General features: G+C 40.5%; 1 protein-coding gene across 3 annotated transcripts; it reads left to right on the plus strand.

The window, feature by feature from the left end:
• The first annotated feature begins 4,198 nt into the window (after positions 1-4,198).
• SEC62 (SEC62 homolog (S. cerevisiae)) lies at positions 4,199-23,635 on the plus strand. Of its 3 annotated transcripts, XM_010572868.1 has the most exons (9): positions 4,199-4,279; positions 4,908-5,099; positions 12,633-12,741; positions 13,123-13,228; positions 15,848-16,058; positions 17,677-17,769; positions 20,324-20,384; positions 21,297-21,416; positions 22,045-23,635. In XM_010572868.1, the coding sequence occupies exons 3-9, from the start codon at positions 12,711-12,713 to the stop codon at positions 22,509-22,511; spliced, it is 1,089 nt and encodes a 362-aa protein (XP_010571170.1). In that variant the 5' UTR covers positions 4,199-4,279; positions 4,908-5,099; positions 12,633-12,710; the 3' UTR covers positions 22,512-23,635. The 3 variants fall into 3 exon arrangements, with proteins under 3 accessions (XP_010571170.1, XP_010571169.1, XP_010571171.1); XM_010572867.1 differs by lacking the exon at positions 4,908-5,099 and having other exon boundaries at positions 4,217-4,279; XM_010572869.1 differs by lacking the exons at positions 4,199-4,279; positions 4,908-5,099 and adding an exon at positions 7,112-7,257.
• The last annotated feature ends 1,672 nt before the right edge of the window (positions 23,636-25,307 follow it).

Raw genomic sequence — 25,307 nt, forward strand, 5'->3', positions numbered from 1 at the left:
TTACAGGGTTCAAACAGCTCTGCTAGGGAGGACTGCTGCTCAGTCTGTGATTCATGGGACTCCAGCAGCCCGTAAACAGTTTGCATTGAAAGATGGTCTGTAAAGCAATCACTGGCTTCTGGTTGAATCTGTTAATTGGAGAGATGTAAACTCAAGAATCACATTTTTATATAACACATATTTTTAACTCAAACACTTGTAGTCATAACAACAAATTTATGATTTTATTATTAGTTTTTCCTAATGCTATAACCTTAATTCTTCTCCTCCCTTCCTGTTACTGCCAAAAAATACAGAGAAACAAGGAAGCGGTTTTTTTTCCAAAATCTCGGCTGGTTCTTCCAAAAAATGTATGGATATATTTTCCATTTAACATATTTATGTGTCCAGGTACATCCCAACTGACTCTAGCGTGGTCTGCTGGACGACCAGATTAACAGTGGTCTTTAGGAAGAGCTATATGCCACTTCACATCAGGAGAGACATGTCCTTATTAGGGTTCACCAGTTATTGCTAAAATGAGAAAAATGAAAATATATTCTTGCAATGAACAGAGCTGGTATTTGAAATAGATGCAATTAATTACAGAAGGACCAGAATCAGGAGAAATTAATTCTTAGTTCAACTATGGGTTTTGTACATTATACATATCAAATAATTCTGAGTTGTATGGAAATGAAAAGGAATTTGCAAGAGTGAAAGTATTTAAGAAGCTTCTTAGTGAAAGATAATTCTGGAGATTTGTCTAATGAATCTTTGTTGTTCTGCTAAATTAAAAGCTAAGTGGCTAACTAAATATTTATAAGCTTCTGAGATGGAAGTGACTCAGGATATGTCTACACTGGAGTGTGCTTCTGAGTTATGACTCATGTATTTGTGGGTGGATTTTAGCTAAACCTGCCTTGAAGTATGTGATGCTGTATGGTACAAGGCCATATTCCTTATATTTTGAACCCATATTCAGTGCTGAAGCTGACTGGATGACAAGGGAAGTCACTCCAGAGCCTGCAGCATGCTACCATCTGTAGATGATCTAGGACATGGCTCCTAACATATTGCTGGGGAATTTGTCTGTCCTCCTTGGATTCCTCTATGGAAGCTCTTTCCTTCCTTCCCTCTTTCCTGCGTTCCCTCTTTCCTGCGTTCCCTCCTGCCCATCAACATAATAGTTGAAGTAACTGTGATTTGTGTTCTCCCCTCTCTTCCCCCAAAGCCAGAAGGATTAACCATGGGTCCATTGGATAAGCTCCTGGCAAGTGAATCATTTGTTCAGCAGAACAGACACTTGCTCAGACTTCTAGTGTCACTTCAATTTCTGTATCGCAGAAGGCAGCGTGACTCAAGATAATTTGTGACATGCTTGCCAGTAATTCAATTGCCAACATGTAGCCTCGCACTTCTGGCACATATTAACCATGCCATAGTGGTAAGACCACATCATCTTATGGATCCAGGATGACCGAGACTTAGCTCAAAACAATGAAATTATAAATAGCACAAATGCCAATAAATTGCCAGGAATAAGTGAATGTAAGGGTATAAGAAAATATGTGCCAGAAGGAGTAGACCACCACCTAACTCAGTGTCCTGCCTCAGAGGCCAAGAGAGGATACCAAAAGCAGAGTATGAGAACAGAGCAAACATTTCAGAATACTTCCTTTATCTCCAAGGACCTATCTTGCAGACAAGCAGAAGTGATTTTTATATTTAATAGCTCATGATGCATTTTTGTTTCATGAATGTATCCAGCTGCTTTTTGAACTAAGTTTCCAGCATCCATACTGCCACATTAGATCACACAGTTGGCTTAAAGAGGAGGAGAAGGAGGGAAAAGCGGTTAATGAAATGCCATCAGTTTGGCTTCGGTTGAAAAAGGAAACCACTCCACTTACATGCAATATCCTTCACAACAGTAATTTAAGTGGTCATGATTCTGAAACCCCTACTCTGATCAAAATGGCAGTTGGCACTTAAGGGGCTGTGACTTCACTGCATGGTTCTGAAATGCTTCTTTTTGCAGCCTGCCCTGCAGTTGACATAGACACTAACCTTAAATGCAAGCTGTTTGAACCTTCATTTCCACTCCCTGGCTTTCTTGAGATTCAGCCACTTGCTTCTCTCCTGTTTCCCTGCTGTACTGATGACTGCAAATAAACTTCTTCCATGTAAGATTCAGTCTTGATAGGATCTGTGCTCCATAGTGGCAGGAAGTTCACTATCCAGTGCCTCACACTGGAGGACACATTCCCTAGCCCACTTTCCATCCCTCAGTCCTTTCTTACAGATCTTCTTAAGGTGATCAGTTTGCTCCGTGTGCTGCACACCAGTCTGCTGCTGCATGCCCAGCTGTCCTGGGAAGAGCTCCTGCAAGTTAGTGTTTCTCAAACTTCAGATGAATTAAAAGTTCTGTGGACAAAAAGAAAATAGAGATTAACCAGAAATCCAAGGTACTTTTCTGTCAGCAAACAACTTAATGCACTGCAGATAATATACCATGCCAAAAAAAAAAAAAAAAGGCAAAATTAAGAACTAAGCCTTAAAGGTGGGTTTATGAATCAGCAGTAGATTCCAAGACACAGAAGGTATATGGGAAGTAAGACCTTAAAAGAGCCTGAAAGTAGACGTATGAGGGGTGATGATCTGGAATGAGACCCATCATGAGGCAATTGCAGTCTTCATGAGGAGGGCTGTGAGCAGACAGGAGCGCAGTTCCAAACAGCCTCTCCCTTAGAGCAGGGTGGAGTTTCACAGCTGAAGTTCAGCTTGTGCCTATGCAGGGATTGCCGAGGGGCTCTGAGCTATGCCGTGCTAAAACCCTTACTGCAGGCATTGTGTATTATTAGCGAGCTGTAAGTTACAGATGGCTAAAACTTCTTCCGGAAGAAAGCCTCCACTTCAGATGTGCTTTTGTGTTACTCCAAGTTAAGCACATGAAATAATGGTTAAAATGATTGCAAACTTAAAAATGTATTTTTTTTAAATAAATGCAGTTTGCCTACTTTTTACAAGGCATTGTTTTATTGTAACCATAAAAACTTTAATTCCCCATACCTACAATTTTATCTTTTGAATTATGCTTTTATAGTTCATTCATTCTGCAGTCAGTCAGCTTAATTTGTAACTTGTATAGATTTTCTGCCCAGCAACAGCAAGAGGAAAACATTCAAAAGAAAACGATGTCGTACCAGAAAAAGCACAAAAACTGGCATGGTGAACCAGGGTCAAATAAGCTGCTGGAAACAATTTTAGGTTCTTAATTACCTCATTTTTGATCTGAGAGGTTCCAAAATCGTAGGAACAGGAAGGGTCAACAAGACTTGAAAGGACTGGACAAGACGATACAGCACTGCACATACTTTTCCATCCCAAAGTGCCAGGGTGTGGTTTGGAAACATGGAGCCAGGATAAACCATTATACATTTTGCTAACTTGAATGATCTCATAACGAAAACATGTGGGACAACCTCTCACAAAAGGCCATTTTACTTTATATAGGTTGCCTTCTGCCTCTAATTCTGTTAAGTATACGAGCAGGTCTGAGCAATCAGAGTCTGCATAAATAGGTAACAACTAACAAAGGCCTGCTACATCAAGCATCCTTAAGGCCCAATCTCCTATTTAGGAGTAACAAAACTAAACGTCTGTTTTTTTACTGCCAAAGAGCTGGAGCACCTTTATTCCAGCAGGACAGGCTAGCTCTTCAGATACCAAGAGACACCTCTGAGCGATGACCAGCACCCCAGCTTCGTCCGGCCAGCAGACAACATGGCCAGGACGTGGCTGGATCGCCGCCTCCTGCCCTGGGTAGGCCCTGACGCGCAGCCCTGGCTGCCTTCGAGGGAACCGAGCGGCGAAAAGTCCTCGATACCGATTTGGGAGTTGGACTTTAGACGGTGGAGCCCGAGCACCTCGGGGTGAAGCCCAGCCACGGGAGCAGGAGAGGCCGCATCCCCCCCGCGGGGAGTTTCTGATTAACCAGACTGCTACAGGAGGGCCCTGACAGCCCGAAGTGGTGGTAGGGGGGGTGCCCAGCCCAGCCTCGGCCCACCGGGGCTGCCCACCAGAGCGGAGACCCAGCGCGGGGATGCTGCGACCCGGCTCTCCCTCAGAGACCGGCACCGCCCGCCGAGGGGGCTGAGGCGAGGCGGGCTGAGGGGGCGCGGTTTTCCCGCCGCCTCTCGCGAGGCTGCCGCCGCCGCCACCCCGCCCGCCTCACGTCACCGGCGGAGCAGACGGGGACAACATGGCGGAGCGGCGGAGGCACAGGAAGCGGATCCAGGTAGCCGAGCTTCTCCCTCCCTTGCCCGGTTCGCTCCTTATCCCCGTCCTCAGGGTGATCCGGCCCCGCCGGGTGGGCTGCGTCGGGCGGCCCGGCCGTCCCTCGGAGGAGATTCCCCCTCCCAGCCCCGGTTCTGCGGCCTCGCCGTGCCGGTACCGGGCGGCCCGCGGGAGCCGGCGGTGAGGGGAAGGGTCCTCGTCTCGGCCGCCGCCGGGGCAGCGGGAGCCCCGCAGGCGCCGGGAGTGCGGGACGGGTGGGGGGGTGCGCCGTACCGGAGCTCCGTAAAAGCCCGGGCTGGCACCGGGCGACAGGTTTTTTCCTCAGAATTTTCTAGCAAATTCGTAAATCTTAGTAAATACTGAGAAAAGCTGGAGCCCGCTGGGCGGCGGAGAAGCGCAGGGAGGAGCGTTTCGGGGGTGCTGCGGGTGCTGCCGCCCCGGGCCCCCCCGGCCGCGGCGGGGGTCTGAGGGGCGGCCGGCGGGGCCAGCCCGGCCCATCCGTTTATCCGAGGGCCCGGCGGTTCTGCCCTCACGGGGTCTGCGGCCTCAGAAGTACATCGTCTTTCTCCGTGGCCGGGGGGGTGAGAGATCGAGCTGTTACCTGGTTTTAATCGCCGTATTATACTTAGGATCTCAGCCGTTACCAGTGTCGAACAATAGCTTAATGTGGTAGAACAACACTCAGAATACCCAGGCGAGCAGCCGCCTTTGCCTAGAGCTGACACCCGGCGTGTCTGTTCCAGTGATTGGGAAGCAAAACACATGGGACAGATGGTATCAGCATCTTAAAAACAAACGTGCCCCAGCCAGGAAATGATGTGGTAAGGAGAGGAAATTTGTTTTTAGAAAACATAAACAAACAACCGTGTTTAAAAATAGACCTAATCAGCTTTGAGATCATGATAAAATGTAGTGGTAATTATGTGGTGTCACTTAAAGGCAAAGTGAAGACTGCTCAAGTATTTTCACTTACCTGCAAGTCTGGACTTCTCAATATGTAACTTTAAAACAGCGAGTTTTACAGAGGTTTTAATGCATGTTTTGGGCACAGTTGCAGCATCAGTTAATATAATGTGTGTTACCGTTATGTATTATTAACTCTTAACCCTAAATAGTGTTTGGGATTTATTGCTCTGCTGTAAGTGGAGATAATCACGAGAGAAGTCCTAGCGGCATTCAACAACACACTTCATATGTCATCCTTCTGCTCGGTTGCCCTCTCTCCTTTCTCTGCCTCGTTCTCTTCCTCTCTCCTTTCCTCTTCTCATCCTTTCCCTTCCCAGCCCACTTTCCCTTCCCCCAAGAAGATGGAGATGTGCCTGTACTTGTAATGGTTTCTTTTTTTTTCCCCTTTAATTGAAATTACTTCGGGGGGGGGGGAGAAATTCAAAGAGTAATTAATCAAAATCTTGTTAAGCAAGCCTTATCAATCACAGGCATTCAGTGAATTATTGTAAAACATTACAGAATTACTCTCTTTTCATAATCATTATAGACTGTCCCTTACCAAGGATGACAACAGCTCAATAAAGCATCCATCAAAAACAAATTAAATGTAATTTAATGTTTTGTATAATACCCAAGGCTGTGGTCTTGCAGGCACTTAAGCACATGCTTAATTTCCAGCCTGTTAGCAGTAAAACTATTTCCCAGATTGTTAGTAATTAAATTGATGTCTCGGTGTTAACACTTAAGGTTTAAGATTGTGGCCTAAATTTGTGATATAATTATGCAGATAAATGTGTATTGCATCTTAATAGTTTCCCAGTGTATGCCAACAACAATGGGAAGCCAAGACTGAATAAAGAATATTGTTGAATGCTCAAAGGGTGTTCTTAATTAGTCAGTGAATAAAACAACATGTATTTTTCTTGGTAGTTGGTTTTGGGTGGGTTTTTTTAAGCTTTTTGAATTTTATTGGCATAGTTACAGTATGATTATCATGTTTCAGGATAATGCTGCAAGTTTCTTCTTTTAAAATGAAGTCTGGGATTTTTATTTGTAGGTGTTTCAAGTGCTTTAGACGTGTGTACTTATTTTAGGGTGATGTGTACCCTTAGTAAAGAGATTATTTTTCATACTGTATGCAAGTCTGACATTTGAATACCCCATTGTAATTAAGTAGAGCTGTATTTCTTGACAAGAGTAGAGTTCTTAGGAGGAGACAGTGTGTTTAGCTGTGGAAGAGGCTGATGTAATAGAGTTTGATTACAAATACTATGTGTACAGAAGCTGGGTTCTGAATAATTTTTATAGGTTTTTATGTCTGCTATCAAGATTGAAATCATGGTAGTTAAGTCAGCTAGCTACACATGAGGTGACACATGAAGAAAGTCTCAATAAAATAGTTCAAAGTTCTGTAAAGTCTACTTTCTGTGTTTTCCATCGGAAGTGATAATAGGCAACATTTACTTTATAGAATGCATTTTCCTAAAAAGACACATTGCCCAACCTGTATTGCATAGCTTAGACTTTTCCTCTGGTGACAAGCTGAAAGTTATGGAAGTTGCAGAAATCTTAACCTCAAAAGTTTGAATAAAGACATTTTAGAGGTACAGTTTTCAAAGTGTCATTCCTGACCGTAATTTCACTGTAATTAACATGGAGATTACTTCAGACATGCGGTGGTGAAAAGAGACTGGTCTGTAGGATCCAGATTGCTCAAGCCAGTGGGCTTCCACGTGATTAAAATTTCTGAAATCGAGAATACTTGCTGTATATAAAGGACTTACTAAAAGAAAACCAACATATGTTACCTAATGGCTAGTTTAATATTTTTTCTTTAGGCAGATACATCTCAAAAGATGGGAGGTGTCTTTGAATGCCTGTTAACTCCAGCAACCTGATCAAAGCTATTTCATACCTTGGAAAAAAATACGGTTCCATAGGTATCCTGGAATACTCACTTAAGCACAAAATCTTCAGAGTTGGTTACTTTGACAAGCATTCAGCGGGTAACACGTGGCACTTTGTTGGCAGGTCTGCAATTTGACTGTTAAGTAGGCATTAAGTTTTAATTACATTGGCTGGATTCCATTGTGCACGATTTTATTCTGCCCATGTGAAGTTTTGTTTATCTTTGCTTTGCAATTAATAGCACTTGCATAGCACCCTAGTGCTGCGTCCTTTGCTCTAGAAATGTTAATGCATATAAATACTGTCCTTATGAATAGAGAAAACAGTTCTTAGGCAAATGTGTCACTGCAAATTGATGGCTGAGGTGGCATCAATGGTGTGTACATGCCATTAATGACACATGCCTTCCTTGTTGACCTTTTTTTTCTCTTGAATCACTGGATTCAAGCTTTGAGATTGTCCTTATGAAGGATATCTACTAGTCAATATTAACTGTTGTAGCCTACAGTTCTCTTGTGTCTTGATTTGGGCTCGGCTGGAAGGAAAATGTGCAACAGCTCCATCGCTGCTTCCTGTGCTACAGTTTTATGTGAATGAGTATGGAAAGGATCTTCAGAAATGACAGTACAATGGTTTTCCAGTAACACAGATTTTAATCCAGCTTGCCCATTTGTCTTTATTTTCTCATAAATTCTAGTAAAACTAAGTGGGATGATAACAAAGGGGAATGGCTAAATAGCTTCTTTGAAAGTGAGTGGTATCAGGTGATAAAGAAGGAAGAAACAAAGATTGAGGTGGGGAAAACAGAAAAATAGGAATTAAAAGTAGCAGCTCCACTTGTCAGTAAAACAACAATCGCTGTCTTTTGAAAAATCTGCGTTACGTTTTTGGAGGTGGGAAGGGAAAAACTCAAAACAACTGACCTAGGGTTAGAAGAGGACTGAAGCTGGCATGTTTTGGTTTCAAAGTACTGTACATTGCTCCTTTGGCATGTGTTTTAGAACTCTGTGTGTTTACAGCTTTTGATCAAAAAAATTGGTGATGGCTGAAAAGAAAGAAGAAAGAAAACAAATATTTTTTTTGTCCTATACATATCCTATAAAAATAAAATATCCATTAATCTTTTTCTGTAAAGAAAAGTTCATGTCTTGTGGCTAGCACGCAGCCACGGTAATCCAGAAGAACTGGTTTCTCTGCATGGCTCTGCCACAGTTTCTTTTATGAGACCAGAGGCAATCCACGTACTGGTCATCCATGCAAGAGTTGGACAATTTTATGTTTATTAGTCACTGAAGAAAATATAGATGGAGTCCTAAGAGCAAGTCTTAAGACCCTAACGTGTTTGTTTCTCCCCTACCCACTCCCACCCAGTGTTCCATCGAATTAATGCTAGTTTGTGTGCTTTTTCTCTGTCCTGCTGCACCTTGATTTATTTTAGGCAAAGTATAAATGTTTCAGCAGGATGCATGAGTACCCCCCACAGAACATCTTCTAGTCTAAGGTCCTGAGAGTCAACAGGGAAAGGAAAAAGATAATGTTGTGATTCAACCCAAGGTTTCATGTGCTCAAACCATCTTCAGAGAAGATGATGCTAATGCAGTTGTCATGTCCTTATAATATGAGGAGAGATATGAGGAATGGAACATGGGTTGACATAGTGTCATTTTTGACGTAACATCTCAGCTTGAAGAACAGGCTGCATGTGACAAATGTGCTTAAATTTCTTCTTTTCCTTATCTGAAAACTGTATAAACTATTAGGCTTCAGAAATCTTCTCTGAGGGATGGTGTTCTGAAAATCTAGGTTCTCAGATGCAGGAGCAAAGAAGAGGATATTAATTTTATTGAAATCAAATAATTTTGATGACTCCTTTGAAACAGAGGAAGATGAATCCTTGTAATGTGTTTGTCTGCACACACGATAACTTGTCTTGTTAGTGTAGTCATCGTTTACTCTGTTCTGATTTTCCAGAAACCTTGTTTACATTACAGTGTTGTGGAAGGAAATCATCCTGTCTTGGGTTGTGCCTGTCTTCTCGCAACTGTGATGCAAAGGGGAAAAAAAAAAATGAGTGAAATTTCAAACCACAAATATGCTCTGGCCTTTTGACATCCATTGAGTGATTCCGAGGAGTAACAGAGCCTGAATAAATCATACTTGGGTAGAGATGAGAGGGAGAAGGAAGCTCATGGGCAAACTAGTTTTAATAGCTCAGTTGATGGTTTTATTTTTAATGTATACAGGCCTCTCTTCTGCTGCAGTCCCAGCTGGAGGTTGAATTAACTGGAAACTACATCAGTGTATTGAAGGAAGTTCAGAATGCACTGTGCTATACTTTGATTTGGGAGATAATGGTAAAAAGTGAATTTGAGTAGGGTTTTCCTTTCACTTCAGTGGGTCCGGAAGGTCCCTAGGTTTGAAAAATTTCTGTGTCGTTTTATGAATTCATATAGGGCAGAATTTTGATAGGAATGCTTGAGAATTATTCTTAAAAATTCTAAAATGTTAGTGCATTTCTAGTAAGTAGGTAGACTTGAGCACTGCTTTTCCTGTCTTCCTGTAGATGGAGTTCTGTCTAGACAAATAAGAAATTGGGTTTGATTTTTATTTTTAATGGCATTCTTCCAGAGTTTGTAAATTTTCAGGGATCATAAATCTCTAAATTTTACATGCTGTCTAGTGACAACATGCATTTTTCCATATATAAAATTAAAGTAGATGCAAGGGTCTAAAACAAAATCTAGAGCAGAATTATTTGGAAGCTTGACACTATCCTATTTTTTTATTAATTGAAAACAGTTTAATCATAGAATTTTAACTGAGAAGACATTTTACAACATTCCAGAAACATATTGCCTGAGGTGTTTCTTGAATCTTTCTGTCTTTCTTATAAAAGCAAACTTGAAATATCAGAAAGTGCTTTTTAAGGCTGTGTCATCTGTTTTAAAGCTTTATAATTTATTGAGAACTATCCCTTGACTTCATTTGTATAATCTTTTTCTGAATGCATAAGGAGGCTTAAAATGCCGGGGGTTTGGCTTTTTTTTACAACTGAACATAAAGATCAGTTGAACTGCATCTTTAAAAAATTTTGCTTAGGATACTGACATTTTCAGTGCTTTTGTTGATTTCACTTTATGGTGGAATGCAATATTATTTTCTGTCAGTCATCTGTTTTAATATTTTAACAGAAGCCTGGCTCTGCAAATAAAAGAGATGAAAATAGGGTGTAAAATGGGGATTAAATTGCAGGGGAAACTTTCACAGAGTGAGTTCAGTTAAACTGGCAGCCTCTCTCACAGGGAAGCTTTTTCTTGTTTGGGATGTTATGAAACTATCCCACAGAAAAGGACAAAGCAATAGATAGTAAGGAGCAATCAAAAAAAAAAAGATCTCCTGGTGCCAGCCACTGCCTGTGTAGCACATCACATGACCTAGCAGAATCATAAATATTTTAGGAAGAAAAAACTAAAACCTAGCAGAGGAATTAACATTGATTTGAATATCTGTAGCTTCTCTGACTGTTTTACTGTCTGTGCTGTGAAGAACAACATTTGCCTTGTGAGTTGTTCCAGGTTTAATTTGCTGGTAGGAAATACTAGAAAAGCATTATTTTGAAATACAATTGCTGTATGTAGTCATCAGTCTTCATGGTGGCTTAGCATGTGTGCCATCCGGTAATGATGGTACACGTTCACTCATTTTCTTTAAATGCATTGTAACTGATTCTATTGCTATTAAACCAGATCTGTTTCGGTACCAAACTTGGTAGCATCATCAGTGATTTACAATTGCTGGTACAATTGTACCATATAAGGGGTCATCAAACCACAGTATATAAATTTTGTGCATACATGCACTGTTAGTTGTGAATAGTTCTCCATGAGTTATACACATTTTTTTAAATTGTAGGGGAAAAAAGTATTGAACATAGAGAAAGCTTTAATTTAATCTGTATGAGGACTGTTAGGGTCATCTGGCTTAATTTAGGCATGTTTTTAAAACTGTCTAACTGATGAGTATGAGAGCGAATTTCTGCATATATATAAAGAATTTAGGCTTAAAAAATGTCAGTCATCTCAGAACTAACAAACTATGGAGTGCTTTTGGTCATTTGGATATCTTATCTCTGTATTATTCTCTTTAAAATTGACCTCAGATGGGAAAAGCAATAATCCCATCTAGGACAATAATTCATTAACCAGTTCATTTTGAAAGTTAGCTGTGCGTACTGTTGAAAATTAACAGTTCTCACCGTCTGAGGTTTTTATTCTGGTGTTAACAACACGTATTTGACCTTGCATTTTCAGTTCACATGCTTCTTGCGGTATTATGATTATACATCTTAAAAGCGGTAATGGAGGTTGTATATGTTTATTAACCTTTGAAAACATTATGTCTTTAGATAGAATCTTTGAATTCTATATATTCCTGTAAATCACCAATCTGTTTTGTGGCTTCTGTAATCTATTTCTTTGGCCAGCATGAGAAGAATAGGTACAGAAAAGGTGCTGGCAGTCTGAAAAGATGTCTTAGTGTTTTGCTGTTATTGATCTGTGAGTAGCAGGGGGATTTGGAGAATTAAGCCTTCCTGATTAAAAGCACTCTTATAGAAAGGAATTTTTGAGGAAGTTTGCCTGAGTCGGTGTAGTATGTCAAATGTTTGTTTTAGATATGTTTTTGTGAAGCAGGGACATTAGAAAGGTCTTCCTTTCCTGCTTACAAATATTAGGTCTTAATTTTACATAACTGAAAATGCCCATCTCCATCCTTCTGTCTTATAAATCTTTGAATTCTGCTACCTCTCTGCAAGTTGGTAAATGTACAGAATTTATGAATGTGTGCAGATGAAGGGCTCCCTTTTCCTAAAACGGCTGTTTTGACGCTCATGTACTTCATCCTGCTGTGCTTCATACTGATGTTCCTCATCTCTAGATTGGAAGAATCTCCTCAGTGGTACTCTGAAGTTAAAAGTCATTTTGTAGTCCTGCAGTGGTACTGAAATTTTCTAGCCAAATCAACTTCTTTTCAACATGGTTTTCTCCTCTTTCACATGAAATTCAAGCTGCTTTGTATTCTGTCAATATGCCTGCATTGCTGTCATTTCATACATGCTCATTCCTCACTCTTGTTTTTTCTTTGCTCTCAGCTTCACAGCTGTTTTCATCCAAGCTTATGTGCCTTAAGCAGCTTTCCATGTGCCCAGTGCTTTCCTCTTAGTTCCTTCTTTAGTTTGCTCTTTTTACAGAGCCGTTAAAGGAGTTTGTAGTCGTTACCTTCAGATCATCTAACTTAAGAATTCCTGCTTTTTTACTTTATGTAGGCAGAAAGTTCTTGGGAAAAATAACTTGCCCTATTTTCACATCTTTTACCTTTTATTTGTTATTTATATATGGCCATAAAATAATGAGGACTTTACAATACCTGATTTTTGACCCCAATGAGTGTCTTTCCCATGTGTTTAAAACTGTATTAATTTTGCACTTTTACTATTGTAGGAGGTTGGTGAGCCATTCAAAGAGGAGAAGGCTGTTGCTAAATACTTACGTTTCAACTGTCCAACAAAATCCACCAACATGATGGGCCACCGAGTTGATTATTTTATTGGTAGGGTTACTTTTAACCAGAGAATTAAACTTTGGTCTTCTAACATTGTACTGGGGAGGGAGGGGGGGCTGTTTTGTTTTTATTATTAGTGCTTTATGTAATAAGTACTTACAGTTTGGTTTTGAAAACTTATCTAGGCATTAGATAGCCATAAAATTAATACTGGCCTGAAGTAAACACAATAAACTTTTCGCTTTGTGATTTAAAAGTGTGTAGTTGTCAAGAGTGCTGTATTTCAGAATAGTCTTACTCTAAAGATTGAGAGGATGTGGAACATCACCAGAACCGACTGACTGGTTGGTTTGTTCAAGGAATGTAGACTAAATGTTAAAATAAATGTCATTAATTTTAATGCATTTTTAATTCCATTTTTCCCTCTAGCCTCAAAAGCTGTGGATTGCCTCCTGGATTCTAAATGGGCAAAGGCAAAGAAAGGAGAAGAGGCTTTATTTACAACCCGAGAGTCTGTAGTTGATTATTGCAACAGGTATGACCTAGTCCAATTCATCAATTTTATTAATGAGTATAGTTGTCAAGATGCCTTAGCTATTTAGGAACCAATTTCACTTAGGCTTTGTGCATTCTAAAACATTTGTGGTTGTATGTGAAAATAATGATTGTATTTTTATTACCGTGTTTGAGGGTGGAAACAATGTAGTTTCATCATCTTTGTTCTCAAAACTCTCTCATGTTTTCATTATGCTGCTTGGGGCAGCAAGATGAACAAAATGATTTTCCTGAATTTTATAGTTATTTTAAGTTAGTAGGGTCAGAGCTCTCAAATCTCTCCTTCCTATGTACCTAGTCTGCCATCATGGCAGGAGCCAGCCTTGGAGGTTCAATTTATGTCTCTCAAATGGTGAGTCCCTGCTGCTTAGTGTACTTGAAGTGCTTTGTTTAGATGGATGGCGTATTGTGACTGTACCTCATTTGGGGCAGACACATAGGGTTAAGAGGACTGTCTACACTTGGAGAGTTCTGTGAAAACTATTTAGAAATGAAGAATATGGCTAATATTTAGCCTTTTTTTCCTGGCCTCTTTTAGATAGCCACGCAGCAAGGTGAGATTCTTCTGCCCAGTTCCAGGGCTGAAGCAGGGCTGATCCTGTGTTTGAACTTTAATCTTTTTGCTGATTTCTTCAAGAAGTTTAGTGAAAAATATTATTTTAATGCAAGCATAAAAATAAGTTTTCCCTTCCAGAGTCTTTGGACTGAGGCGGGAGTCTGTGTGTTTGTTCTTCAGTTCCTAAAGCATCAGATGAGACAACAGTTGGTTAAGTCCTTCAGCTCCAGGAGTGTAAAGAATGCCCGTGTAGTGTGCAAAGAAAATCAGTTCAACCCTCTGTTCCCTGGCACTGACCTTTATGACCAGTATCATTTCGTGCCCTGATGATCCATTTGGCACCATACCATGTCTGCAGTTTGGTTTCTCTTGCTCGCTTCTATATTGCTAATAACGCTAAGGCCACCTTTGGTCACTGAAGCTGTTCTCAGAGTTTTAAACATCAGCACTGTCTACTTCCTTTGCCTTTTGTAAGGGATGGAGGAATATCTTAATACAAAAATAATCCCTTCGGTGTAAGAGGCTGCTTAGGCCCTTATTAATATTAAAAACAAGTACCTTAACTCTCTTGGTGAGGCTATTGCTTGTTTTACCTGCCCTATCAAACAAAAACCAAATGCGAGGTCCTGTTCCTTCATTCTGTGTCAATTGCATCGATCAGTTGCATATTTAAAACAAGTTACTAACTGAATTCATAATGCTGTTCCAATACATAAGGTCTCCCAGTACACTTACTTATTGATCTAAGTTCAGTAAGTTTTCTTTTGAGGTGTTTTGTTCACAGATAAACTACATCAGTAATGCTTTGTTCAGCAGATCTACAGAGGGTTAACAAGTTGGGAATTGGCAAGCAATGTGGACTTCATTAGTTATATCAAGGTCTGTCCCGCTTCAGGACCTGGCTGTTGGCCGCACTGATACCATGGCTGCATGCTCTGAGCAGTAGGTCTTGCACAGCACTGTCTTTTTATCTTCCATCAGAGGCAGAGGTAGCTCCTGCAAGTGAAAGAGCAGTTTTGCAGGCCAGGCTTGTCCTGTGGGCTGCTCAATACCTGAGCCCCCTAAACTTCCAGCTGTGAAGAAAAGTAGTTTCTCCCAAACAAGAGATTTTCTGTTGCTAGAAGGAGAATCTGTGTCAACAGTTGTCTGAAGGAAGATTTTTTACATACTTGAAACAACTCTGCTTGATAGTCAGCATGCACATGAGTTAAATTTGTAGAAGGACTTCTCTCTCTTTAGCGAGTTTTCCTAATTCAACAAGCAGTCCAGCATAAGGATTTGGTCTGCAGCAAGAGATGAAAGAAATCAAGGACAAAGCAAATCAATTTGATGCATAGGATGAGGATTTTTGGGGTGTGTGCTTGGATTTCACACCCCACTGCTTCCTCTCAGTCTGAAGAGCAGTATTCTGCAGTGTTTTTCCTATTCTGAGTTTGGCTATGATCCTTTCAAGGACGTTACTTGTTGGTGACAGCTTTAAGACTAGCAAATACTACTTCTTGGTGCCCCACTGGCCATAGATATGCTTGCTATAAGGTGTGTTTGTAGCTGATGTGAATGGAATGCTTGCGTATGCACCACAGTTTCAACAGCGTGATTTTATTCATCGTGCACCAAAGAACCTGATAAGCTGTATGTCCACTTTCTTATTTTTGCTGTGAAATACACTGACGTGAACTTGAAAATAAATATTGGATGGAGTTGCATCAACGGGAAAGGTAATTAAATTGACCTGGTGGCTTTCTCCATTCTACATCCTGTGTATTCATTTATATCTATGCAAAATGCTGCCACAGAAAAGTATAGGTTTTACCCGGTTTTGAACAGAAGAACAAAAAACGCAAAGCAAGGGGTGAGACACGGGATAATTAGGTCTGGTGTATTTAGTTGTAAATAGAGCAGATGATGGTGACCTCTGTCTTTCGGTCACACTATCCATGATTTTATTAGATAATCTAGGATGGTATCTAATAACATAATTGAGTGTAAACGTTATTATCACAGCCACACTTAAATGTATCATTTAACTTTTTCCATTTTAAGACTCCTGAAAAAACAGTTCTTTCATCGAGCATTAAAAGTGATGAAAATGAAACCTGACAAGGATGCAAAGAAAGAAAAGGAAAAAGGAAAGGCCGAGAGTGGGAAAGAAGAGGAGAAAAAGAGCAAGAAGGAAAGTGGCAAAGATGAAAAAACTAAGAAGGAGAAAGAAAAGGAAAAGAAAAAGGATGGTGAAAAAGAGGAGTGTAAGAAGGTAAGTACTATCAGTAAGAGAAGAGACAAACCTGTAACAGAGAATACATTAACTGACTGTTAACGTTACATTGGCTTAAAAATATGGTTAGTTGTTCTAAAATGTGACATACCTTTTTTTGCCTGTTTTCATCTCTAAAATAGGCTGCTTTTTTTTTTTTTTAACTTTGGAGTTGTTCTGATTTTGATCTAGATCAAAAAAGAGGCTTCAGTTGGGCCTTTGTGTACCTCATCATCTTCTAATGTGGGCTGAGTTAATCAAAAACTATTCTCTTCAGCTGTACTGAGCAATGATGCTTTGCACAAGTCTACGTTAGCATTGAGAGAGGACACATAGGCATGTGACCTAATGTCTCAAAACAGTGCAGCTGCACATGTGAAACAAAAACAATTTTGCAGTGTTTGGTAATAAGAATGCTTGGAATGTAATATTTGATACTTAGTGCTTGTAAATAGCTCTGTAGTGGTGGGCTGGTTTTGCGTATGACAGCTCCATTACTAATCTGCATAATACCTAGCTTTCACAGACTTCTGATTTACTTTCTTTAAAGTTCAAACTATTATTACTGTACAAGTTTTCATGTGTTTTTTCATGTTTTCATTCGTGATTTATTAGCAGAAGAGAAATCCTAAATTAAACTGTTAGGAATCTGCAGGAGAAACTTGATGAGGGCATGTGTGTTTTCTTCTATATGCAGTGGTAGGAATCCAGTGAGAGTTAGTAGGATAGTGCTCAAAATTTACTGCCATTCAGACACTCCTAAGTGAAATAATAGCACATTTAGTGAGAGGGTAGTCTACGTGTACAAAGGTCTAGATCTCAGAAGAAAGCTACATGGCTAATAAAAAAATTAAAACAATCTTGCTGGCAGCCTAAACATGGAAGCCAGTAGATTACCTAACTCTTGAGGTACGTTAAAATGCTGGTTATGAAAGTTATGAACTCCTCCAATTCCCTGTCATCTGGAGAGTTACATTATTAAATGTAATGTTAATTTTTAAACTAACCATTATTTATTGAACTGGTATTTTGGTGGATTATATAAGCCAATGGATAGTAACTTGAAGAACAACAGGACAAAAATCAGGAAGTTAATTTCAAGCAAAGAAATGAGCAAAGAGAAGAAAGCAGGAGACAGGGAAGAGGAAGCACAAGATCCAGAAAGAGATTGAGGAGGATAGAGAATAAACAGGCAGAAACTGATTCTGAAAGGAAGCCCATGTGGTCCGTATAGCACCAAGGTACCAAATAATAAAGTTAGTGATTATGAAGTGTTGTACCCTGTTCTTCATATTTGTGCAGACTTTCTGTTAATATTAGTGGAGCTTTGCTATGCATTTGAAGACATAATGTAATCCTGAGGTCATAGTCTAGTCCTTAGACACTAACTAAAAATAAAATTTCCCTTTCCTTACGATTTTCCTTTTATTTTTGAGGTACCCAGTTGGTAATAAATGAGCACAGGAGGAAATAACGCATCTTTACTTAAAAAAAAAGAAAAGGTGTGAACATGATGTTAAGTTTCTGAAAAGTTATCAGACTCAAAATAATAGAAATTAAAACCCTCTTAATTTTTTAAATTATTTTTTAAGTGTATATAATTTGCGTTTGTCCTCAGGATGAGACCCCAGGAACACCCAAGAAAAAGGAAACTAAGAGGAAATTTAAGCTTGAGCCACACGAAGACCAAGTTTTCTTGGATGGAAATGAGGTAATATTTACGGGTGCTTTCTAACTTTTAGTGACAGTGTACTATTGTCAGATAATAAGTTAATTTACTGGACTTCTGCAAACTCTTTCTTGACATGTTTAAAGAAAAATTAATGGCAATGTGATGGCTGATCTTGAAACATCAGATTTTTAGATATTTGCAAGGAGGTTGGAGGGAGATAAATGTAGGACAGTAACTTAAAAAATCTAAAAGAAACCTTAATTGCCAGTAGATTACATGTTAGCGGCCATGAGGTGAAATGTTTGCCTTCAGGGTGTGATGGGGTGTTGGAGCAGGCTGCCCAGAGCCTCCCTGCCCAGAGGCTTTCAAGACCGGACTGGGTAAGCCCCCCCCAGTAACCGGGACTGGCCTCACAGCTGACCCTGCTTTTAACAGGAGGGTGCACTAGAGACCCTCTGAGGTCCCTTCCAGCCCAAATTATCCTGTGGCCACTGTCATGCTGAAATAGTTCTAAACAAAACACAAGCCCTTTAGAACAGGATGTTCAATCACAGGAGGGGAAATAATACCTGCCGCCCAGAGGCTGCCTGACTTTGTGATCCGGGCAGGTCAGTGACGCTTAGGCATTTCTGAATTCTCATCCTGGCTTTACCTCTGAAATTATGGTCTTAAATACTTCTCTGTACTTTGCTTTCCTGGGAGACAAAGAATTTAGTTCTTTAACAGCTCTGTAACGTACAGAGTCATATTTGTGCTTTTAAGATTCGGGTAAGTTGTAAGTCTTTACTTCAGCAAAATTATACTGTGCTCTGTGTTGATGCTGTGTGTCACTGTACTGGAACTTCCCCTAAGATTATACCTTTGGTTATTAAACATACATGGCAGTGAGCGCTGTAAATAAATCACTTGTGTGGAAAATGTCCTTCCTTTATGTATCTTTATTTTACTCTTCTCAGTCAGTTCTTTTACAACCTGCCTTGCTCTGTTTCATCCCACCTCATATAGAAGCACACCTGCCTCTGATCTTCCCTATTGTCTTTTACATGGAGTAACCAGGGTGGCATGCAGCATTCAGAATGAGGGTGCGGTACTATATTTGCAGTATAACAGTATTTACTTCTTGTCTTAACATCATTTACTTTTTTGTTTATTAATGAGCTGACATTTTTTTTTAAGAACTGCGACTCCGCAAATCTTTTTTTTTCAGTAGTAGCTAATTTAGAGCCAATCCTTGTATATTTACATTAGAGCTGGTTCTTGTCTTTTCTTCATTATTTTGCTCTTACAAACACTGAGTATTACACACTACTTTATTGCCCAGTCACCAGTCATGATCGTCCATTTGTTTGGGCTCACAGAACAGTTGACTGGCAGCAGAGCTACACCTGCATATGGTCACCTTTCACACCCTGTGAGAAGTAGAATATTAAATACTTGTTGATCACGCTGAAAAACTGTATTACTGCCTCCAAGGTGTACTCCTTGTAGTTTATATTAAGGCTTCTGCTATGAGGTTCCTGGTTTCTAGTAATCAGCAGCTTCTTTTCACAGTTAATAATAGCTAAGATTCAAACTGTTTAGTTTGGTAAGAAAAAAAAATTCCTGTTTTTCTAGATCAGAAAATCCTGCACTTTACCAAGAAGGTGTTGGGTTTTTTTTAATAAGGCTGAGCAAATCTGTTTCAAGTGTATCCACAGTTCTCACACAAACATTTGGTACTGAGTGTTGCAACTGTAGACATGTAGATAACAGCACGCTGTGGAAGAGCGGGTACCAGTTATGCTGGTCTGAGGCCATCAAATGGGACTGAAGCTGAACTGAGCATTTCAGCAGGGTGCTTGTTCCATATATTCAGTCTGTTTTTTTCTCTTAAGGGAATCTCTTCAAAGCTAGAAGTACTTTTTTGTTTCCGCTTGGTGGACCTGAGAAATTTTTTCCTTACAACAGTTATTTGGCTTCATGCCAAACAACATTAATGAATAAAGAAAAATAAAAAAACCCCTTGATTTAGTGATATTTCTGAATCTTTTGTTTCCCCATCGGTTTTACTGTCTGGCTGCGTTCCCCGGGATTTTACGTCCCCTGTAAGTTACTGTGGGTACAGCTTCTTTCATGAAGTAATTCTTTGAGAGATCTGGCCTGAGATTTGCACTGATTTTCTTACACGGTGTGGGAACTCCTTCCCTTCCTCCTTCCCCTCCAGCACAGCCAGTGCCCTGCCCAGCCCTGCTTTGTGTCCTGCCTCAGCAGCACGGTGTCCTTAGGCCTCCTGCCATGAGGCTCAAATTATGATCAGCCCGTAGCTAAGGCAATTGCTGCGGGCACACAGGCGTGCAGCCCCTTGGCTGGCTGTCTCCTTTTGCACCTCTTTAACTGGCAGAAACCTGTTTCAAGTCCTGTTCCAAGTATAGCCCTACCTATGCTACGTGACCCCTTGCCCTGCTCCTCTACCCCGATACGGTGCTGACCATGGGGCCGTTTGTTCAGCACCAAGTGTTACGGCGTGGCAGTAAGGGTTTGGATGAGGCAATAAACGAAATCGTTTATCAAAGAGCTTGTTTTCCAAGTGTAAACCAGATTATTTCTGTTGTAGGTGTACGTGTGGATCTATGACCCCGTTCACTTTAAAACTTTTGCCATGGGACTTGTACTTGGTAAGTAAGAGTAGATATTGGCGAGTGCATTGTAAATGTAGACATAGTATCAAAAGCCTTGGGGAAGTTTGTCTTTTCCTGGACAAAGCTTTGCTCTTCAGTTTCAGCATGATTTGATACCAATCATATATGAATTTTGATCTCAGGGTGGAGGGGCTACACATGGTAGAAAGAAAGCTGAAACATGCTTTAGCAAGTGTCTGAACTTGCACAAGTTTGCAAGCTCTTTATTTCCGTTGCTTTAAGCTAACGAGCAAGTTGTCCAGTAGGCAAATGGGGGTTATATACAAATGTGGAAGATGTTAAAAGGCATTATTTCAAACTATGAAACCTTTCTGACCCCAGAATTTGTATTTGTGTAGGATAAGCCCAATCAGCTAATTTTATTTTTTTCATCTAACTTAGTATTGATGTTAACTGACATCAGTGAGCTAACAGATCATCGTACTGCTGGTGTAACACCCTTGACCCCTACCTTCCAGCTTCCTCCCCTTGAGAGAACCACCTTTCCTGAGAATCCCTGTCATCCCTTGGGGCCATATTCAGGCCTTGGACCAGTCCTTGGGGCCACCATGATCTCCACCCAGCTCCCAGCCCCTGTTTCCTGCTGCCCTGCTTACAGGCAGCTCCCTGCTCACCTTTGTGCTGGTGCCCTCTCCTCAGAGGTGTTCTCTTTGCTCTGTTGACTCAGCACAGCGAGTTAGAGTTGCTGAATGTGTCATCTCTCTACCTGGTATGAAAACGGGAGTGGTGAAGCTAGACAAGGTTTCAGGCGAGGCCTAAAATACTGTCAGTAACTCAATACTTTGCTAAGCTAGTACCTTGAATAAATGGTAAGTCTAGAACATTTATGCATATACCAGGAAAAACTAATCATGCTTCTCATGCTTCTGTCCTTATCTTCCTATTTAGTGATTGCTGTTATTGCTGCAACTCTGTTCCCGCTCTGGCCAGCAGAAATGCGTGTTGGTGTTTATTACCTCAGTGTAGGCGCAGGATGTTTTGTCGCCAGTATTCTTCTTCTTGCCGTTGGTAAGTGTCGGTCATCTCCACTTTATCAGGGGGTGAAGTCTAAAAGGGCGGATAGACACCCTGCTTCTTAAAGGTGGTCTGAGATGTGTGACACTCACTTTCCAGGGCGTTGTTGTTGTTGGCCACAGCCAGGCTGATTCCCTGTATGTATTTCCCTCCTGGCCACTGGGTGTCGGAGTTGTGCCACAGAAAGAAAGCAGGCGCAGGCTTGTGTCACCTGTTTGTGCTTCCTGTATAGTGGAGACTTGTTTACTGCCTCCGTTTAAAAAAAAAAAAAAAGGGGGGGGGGGGAAAAACAAACCCAAGAACTGTATGTCAGACCAGATTCAGTGGTGAGAATGGTGTGACCAGGATTTTAAAGCTTTCTTTGGCTTGTATTTCTGTAGCAGGGGTACTGTGGGGGATTAAGAGCTAAATCACAGATAAGATACATGGTTAATGGGGTGGGGGAGACGTGGCAAGAACAAACTATTCCACAGTGCTGTTGCAGAGTGAGAGATTTTCCCCCAACGTCACCCCTGTCCCTGGTCTGGGGTGGGTGTTAGTAGTGGGCATCTCTTACACCATAGTTGTACAGTGTGGATGTTTATAACAAACCCCCAAATTTCTCTTTTCCTTTTTTATACAGCTCGCTGCATCCTTTTCCTTATCATCTGGCTCATCACTGGAGGAAGGCATCACTTCTGGTTCCTGCCAAATCTTACAGCAGACGTGGGATTCATTGACTCCTTCAGGCCCCTGTACACACACGAATACAAAGGACCAAAAGCAGACTTAAAGAAAGAGGAAAAATCAGAATCCAAAAAGCAGCAAAAACACGACAGTGAGGAGAAATCAGATAGTGAGAAGAAGGAAGAAGACGATGGGAAAACAGAAGCAACGAGGAACTCGGGAACAGACGGCTCAGGAGGAGAGCGACATTCAGACACTGACAGTGACAGGCGTGAAGATGACAGGTCCCAGCACAGTAGTGGAAATGGAAACGACTTTGAAATGATCACAAAAGAGGAACTGGAACAGCAAACAGATGAAGGGGATTGTGAAGAGGAAGAGGAGGAAGATACCAAAAGTAGGCCTTCACATGAAAAATCATAACTCACTGTGGTTTTGGGACTAAGTATGTGCAAATGGTTGGATTTTCTTTGTTGGCTGATCACCAAAACATAGACCCTACCGTAGCATCTTTGTTTGCTGAAATATACATGTTACCAAACAGTTTTATATCTAGTTCCTTCATTTTTTTAAACCATTAACTTGATTACTTGGTACTATGTTAATCATTAATATCCATTGACAGAAGTTTTATCAATCTGACAAGTTTTCTATTGATTGATAGATTGCCCAGATCGTCCTCAAACATACTGAAAACATAGTTTTCTGGTACTTGCATAACTGGTCAATTAGTTTAGCTTCTCAAACTTGCTTTTGTAAAACAGGTAAAAGTTGAATGACCAAATCTCAGATTATTCCTAGTTATGCTCATTTGATAGCTAGTTAGGTAAAGCCCTTCTTAGCCCACAGCTTTCTTGGTATTTTTCTTGATTGTATTTTCAAGATTGTGAAAACTTTTCCTAAGAAAACTAGTTTTAGCAGAACTATTTTGCTGAAAATATAAAAAGCTGGTAGCGCTGAATTTGGCTGCAGTGTTCTCTGTTTCTCCAGACTGTGTGCCAGCAACTGAGGAAATCCAAACTGGTTTTGTACATCTGGTTCGGAGAAAGATGTCATCTCCAGCAGGTAAAGGAAGCAGCACGGTTTGGGAATTATGGCTGTTTTCTTTCTCCTGCTCCATCATAATTAAAAAAAAATGTATTCTGTACATAATTTACAAATAAAGCAAACCATTTACTTTAACTGCTACTTATTATTTAGAGATTTGATCCAGCATTCAGTTTGTATTATTAAAGCCATTTTGTGGTGTATCTATCAGAGAAGTGCAAGTCAAGAGGACCTCACAGAATATTTGTGTATGATTGGTAGCTGTTCCACAAGAGCTTTAGTTCTGTGCCAACATTCCATGTATTTGAGTATGAGTAAATTGATCTTTATTAAATGAAAGCAAACAACATAGCTGTACGTATGCCTTAATGTTAAAACTTTCTATATTCTGGAACTGGAGTACTTTTTAAACAGAAGAGGTAGGAGAGTATTCATCTGTTCAGAACTGTAGGTAACTCAAAGCTGATATGAAGTGACTGTTAATAATTCATTTATAAATATCTTGAAGTAGTTTGTGCAGTTTCTCTTGCGCATCCCTTTCTGCTGGACGTTTGGAGGATGTACTGTATGTTTTGGTTAACTAAGCACTGAAGAAGTGAAGACTTGGCATCATTCCTCTAGGTGACTTTAACTATAGATTGGATCATCTCCCGAACCCACTTGGAGAAGATAAGGGTAAGCTTGATGTTTTAATAACTGACTTGGAGAACTTTTTTTCCTATCCTAAATTGCTTCCCCTTCCTTCCAGCATCAGTATTTTGGATGAAGATACTAATTTTTTTGGATTGTGCAAATATATATATATATACACATCATAATGGGTGCGTTGATAAACACTTCATGGATATGGTGTATTTGCTTCTTAAATCTCCTGAATATTTACTCCATAAAGAAACAGATAAATTGGATCACTTTTTTTATTAATATAGCAAAAAATTAAAGGACCCATTACCTAAAGGGATTGACTCCTGGACACTTGTGTGTTATCACTGATGAAAATAGCTAACGAAGTCCTGTTGCCGCCTTCCATACTTTACTGGGGTATGTATTCTGTGATGATGAAGCATCTTGGCCAACAGCTGCCTTTTCACTCACTCAGGCAGCTGGTTTAAGATGCTCTCGACACTTGGCTCATACAGAGGCTGGTTTCCTTGGTGCTTGCATTTCACATCTTCATGTCTAGCGTTGAGAACAGAGCTGCCTTTCTTTCTGTGCGAGAATCTTCAGCTCGTTGGCGCCGTCATTCACGGTACCTCTGACCTGAAGAGCTAGTACTACAGCTTGCGTGGTAACTCTTGCTTTTTACCGTGCAAGTGCAGAGTTACAAAAATCTCCGTACGGAAGGCATCCTCACAGTTCATTACATTAGATTCCTGCTAATTCCAGTGGGAGCCAAAACAAGGGTGTCTGACCTTTTGCATACCTGTCTTCAGAAGCCATTTACAAATGAGCACGGGGGAGAGCAGTAGTACACACTGAACTGGGCAGAACATGTGCGCTGGCAGCGTCTCTAGCAGCGGTTCACAGCAGGCAGCTGAGCCACTGCCACTTTTTAAAGCATCCAGTGCAGTGGATTTCAAGTACGTTTCGTCCTAGACGTGAAATAAGGTCTTGAGGGCCTTGCTGAGAAAATAAAGTTGCAATGGTCAAATAATAAATACTTAGTGATGTTGCCGTCTGCTTCCTGTTAAGTGGATGTGGGCGATATGCCAGTGCTATCCACCTGTGGCCTGGGGACAAGTGTCTGGAACTCAAAATTAACTATCAAAAATTTGTACTGTCACCTTAATAGAGTTCCAGGCTCACATAGCTGTAGAAATTGAATTGGCCTTAAACTTTTTACTTGATCTGCAGTGAACAATTGAATCATCTGAAGTAGTGTGAAGAAAGAGATCTTGTCAGAGCTGTTCTGGGGTGAAGGAAGGGACTCCATGACCCATTCCTGTAATCTAGCATTTTCTACAAATATTCCCCAAATACTTCAGAATTATTTTGGAATGAGATAATGAGAGAAGTGATTACAATGTGCCAGCAATAGTAAAATTGTGAGTGGACTTAATGGTATCCTGACAAACGCTTCCAGTTCAAGGAGAGAAAATCACAAAAGTACTTGGCCACATTGAGTTAGTTAACAGGCCACTTTCGTATCAGGTATTTCAAAGTTCTTCTTAC

Source organism: Haliaeetus leucocephalus, unplaced genomic scaffold (assembly GCF_000737465.1).
Source record: "Haliaeetus leucocephalus isolate CR32 unplaced genomic scaffold, Haliaeetus_leucocephalus-4.0 Scaffold362, whole genome shotgun sequence".
Taxonomy (NCBI): domain Eukaryota; kingdom Metazoa; phylum Chordata; class Aves; order Accipitriformes; family Accipitridae; genus Haliaeetus; species Haliaeetus leucocephalus.

What these genes read in the sequence shown, in the direction of transcription:
- SEC62 (XM_010572867.1), top strand. Translation starts at nt 4,244, where the DNA reads ATGGCGGAGCGGCGGAGGCACAGGAAGCGGATCCAG. An exon ending in CCGAGTTGATTATTTTATTG is followed by an intron (nt 12,742 to 13,122) that starts GTAGGGTTACTT and finishes TTTTCCCTCTAG; the next exon opens with CCTCAAAAGCTGTGGATTGC. An exon ending in TGCCATGGGACTTGTACTTG is followed by an intron (nt 20,385 to 21,296) that starts GTAAGTAAGAGT and finishes CTTCCTATTTAG; the next exon opens with TGATTGCTGTTATTGCTGCA.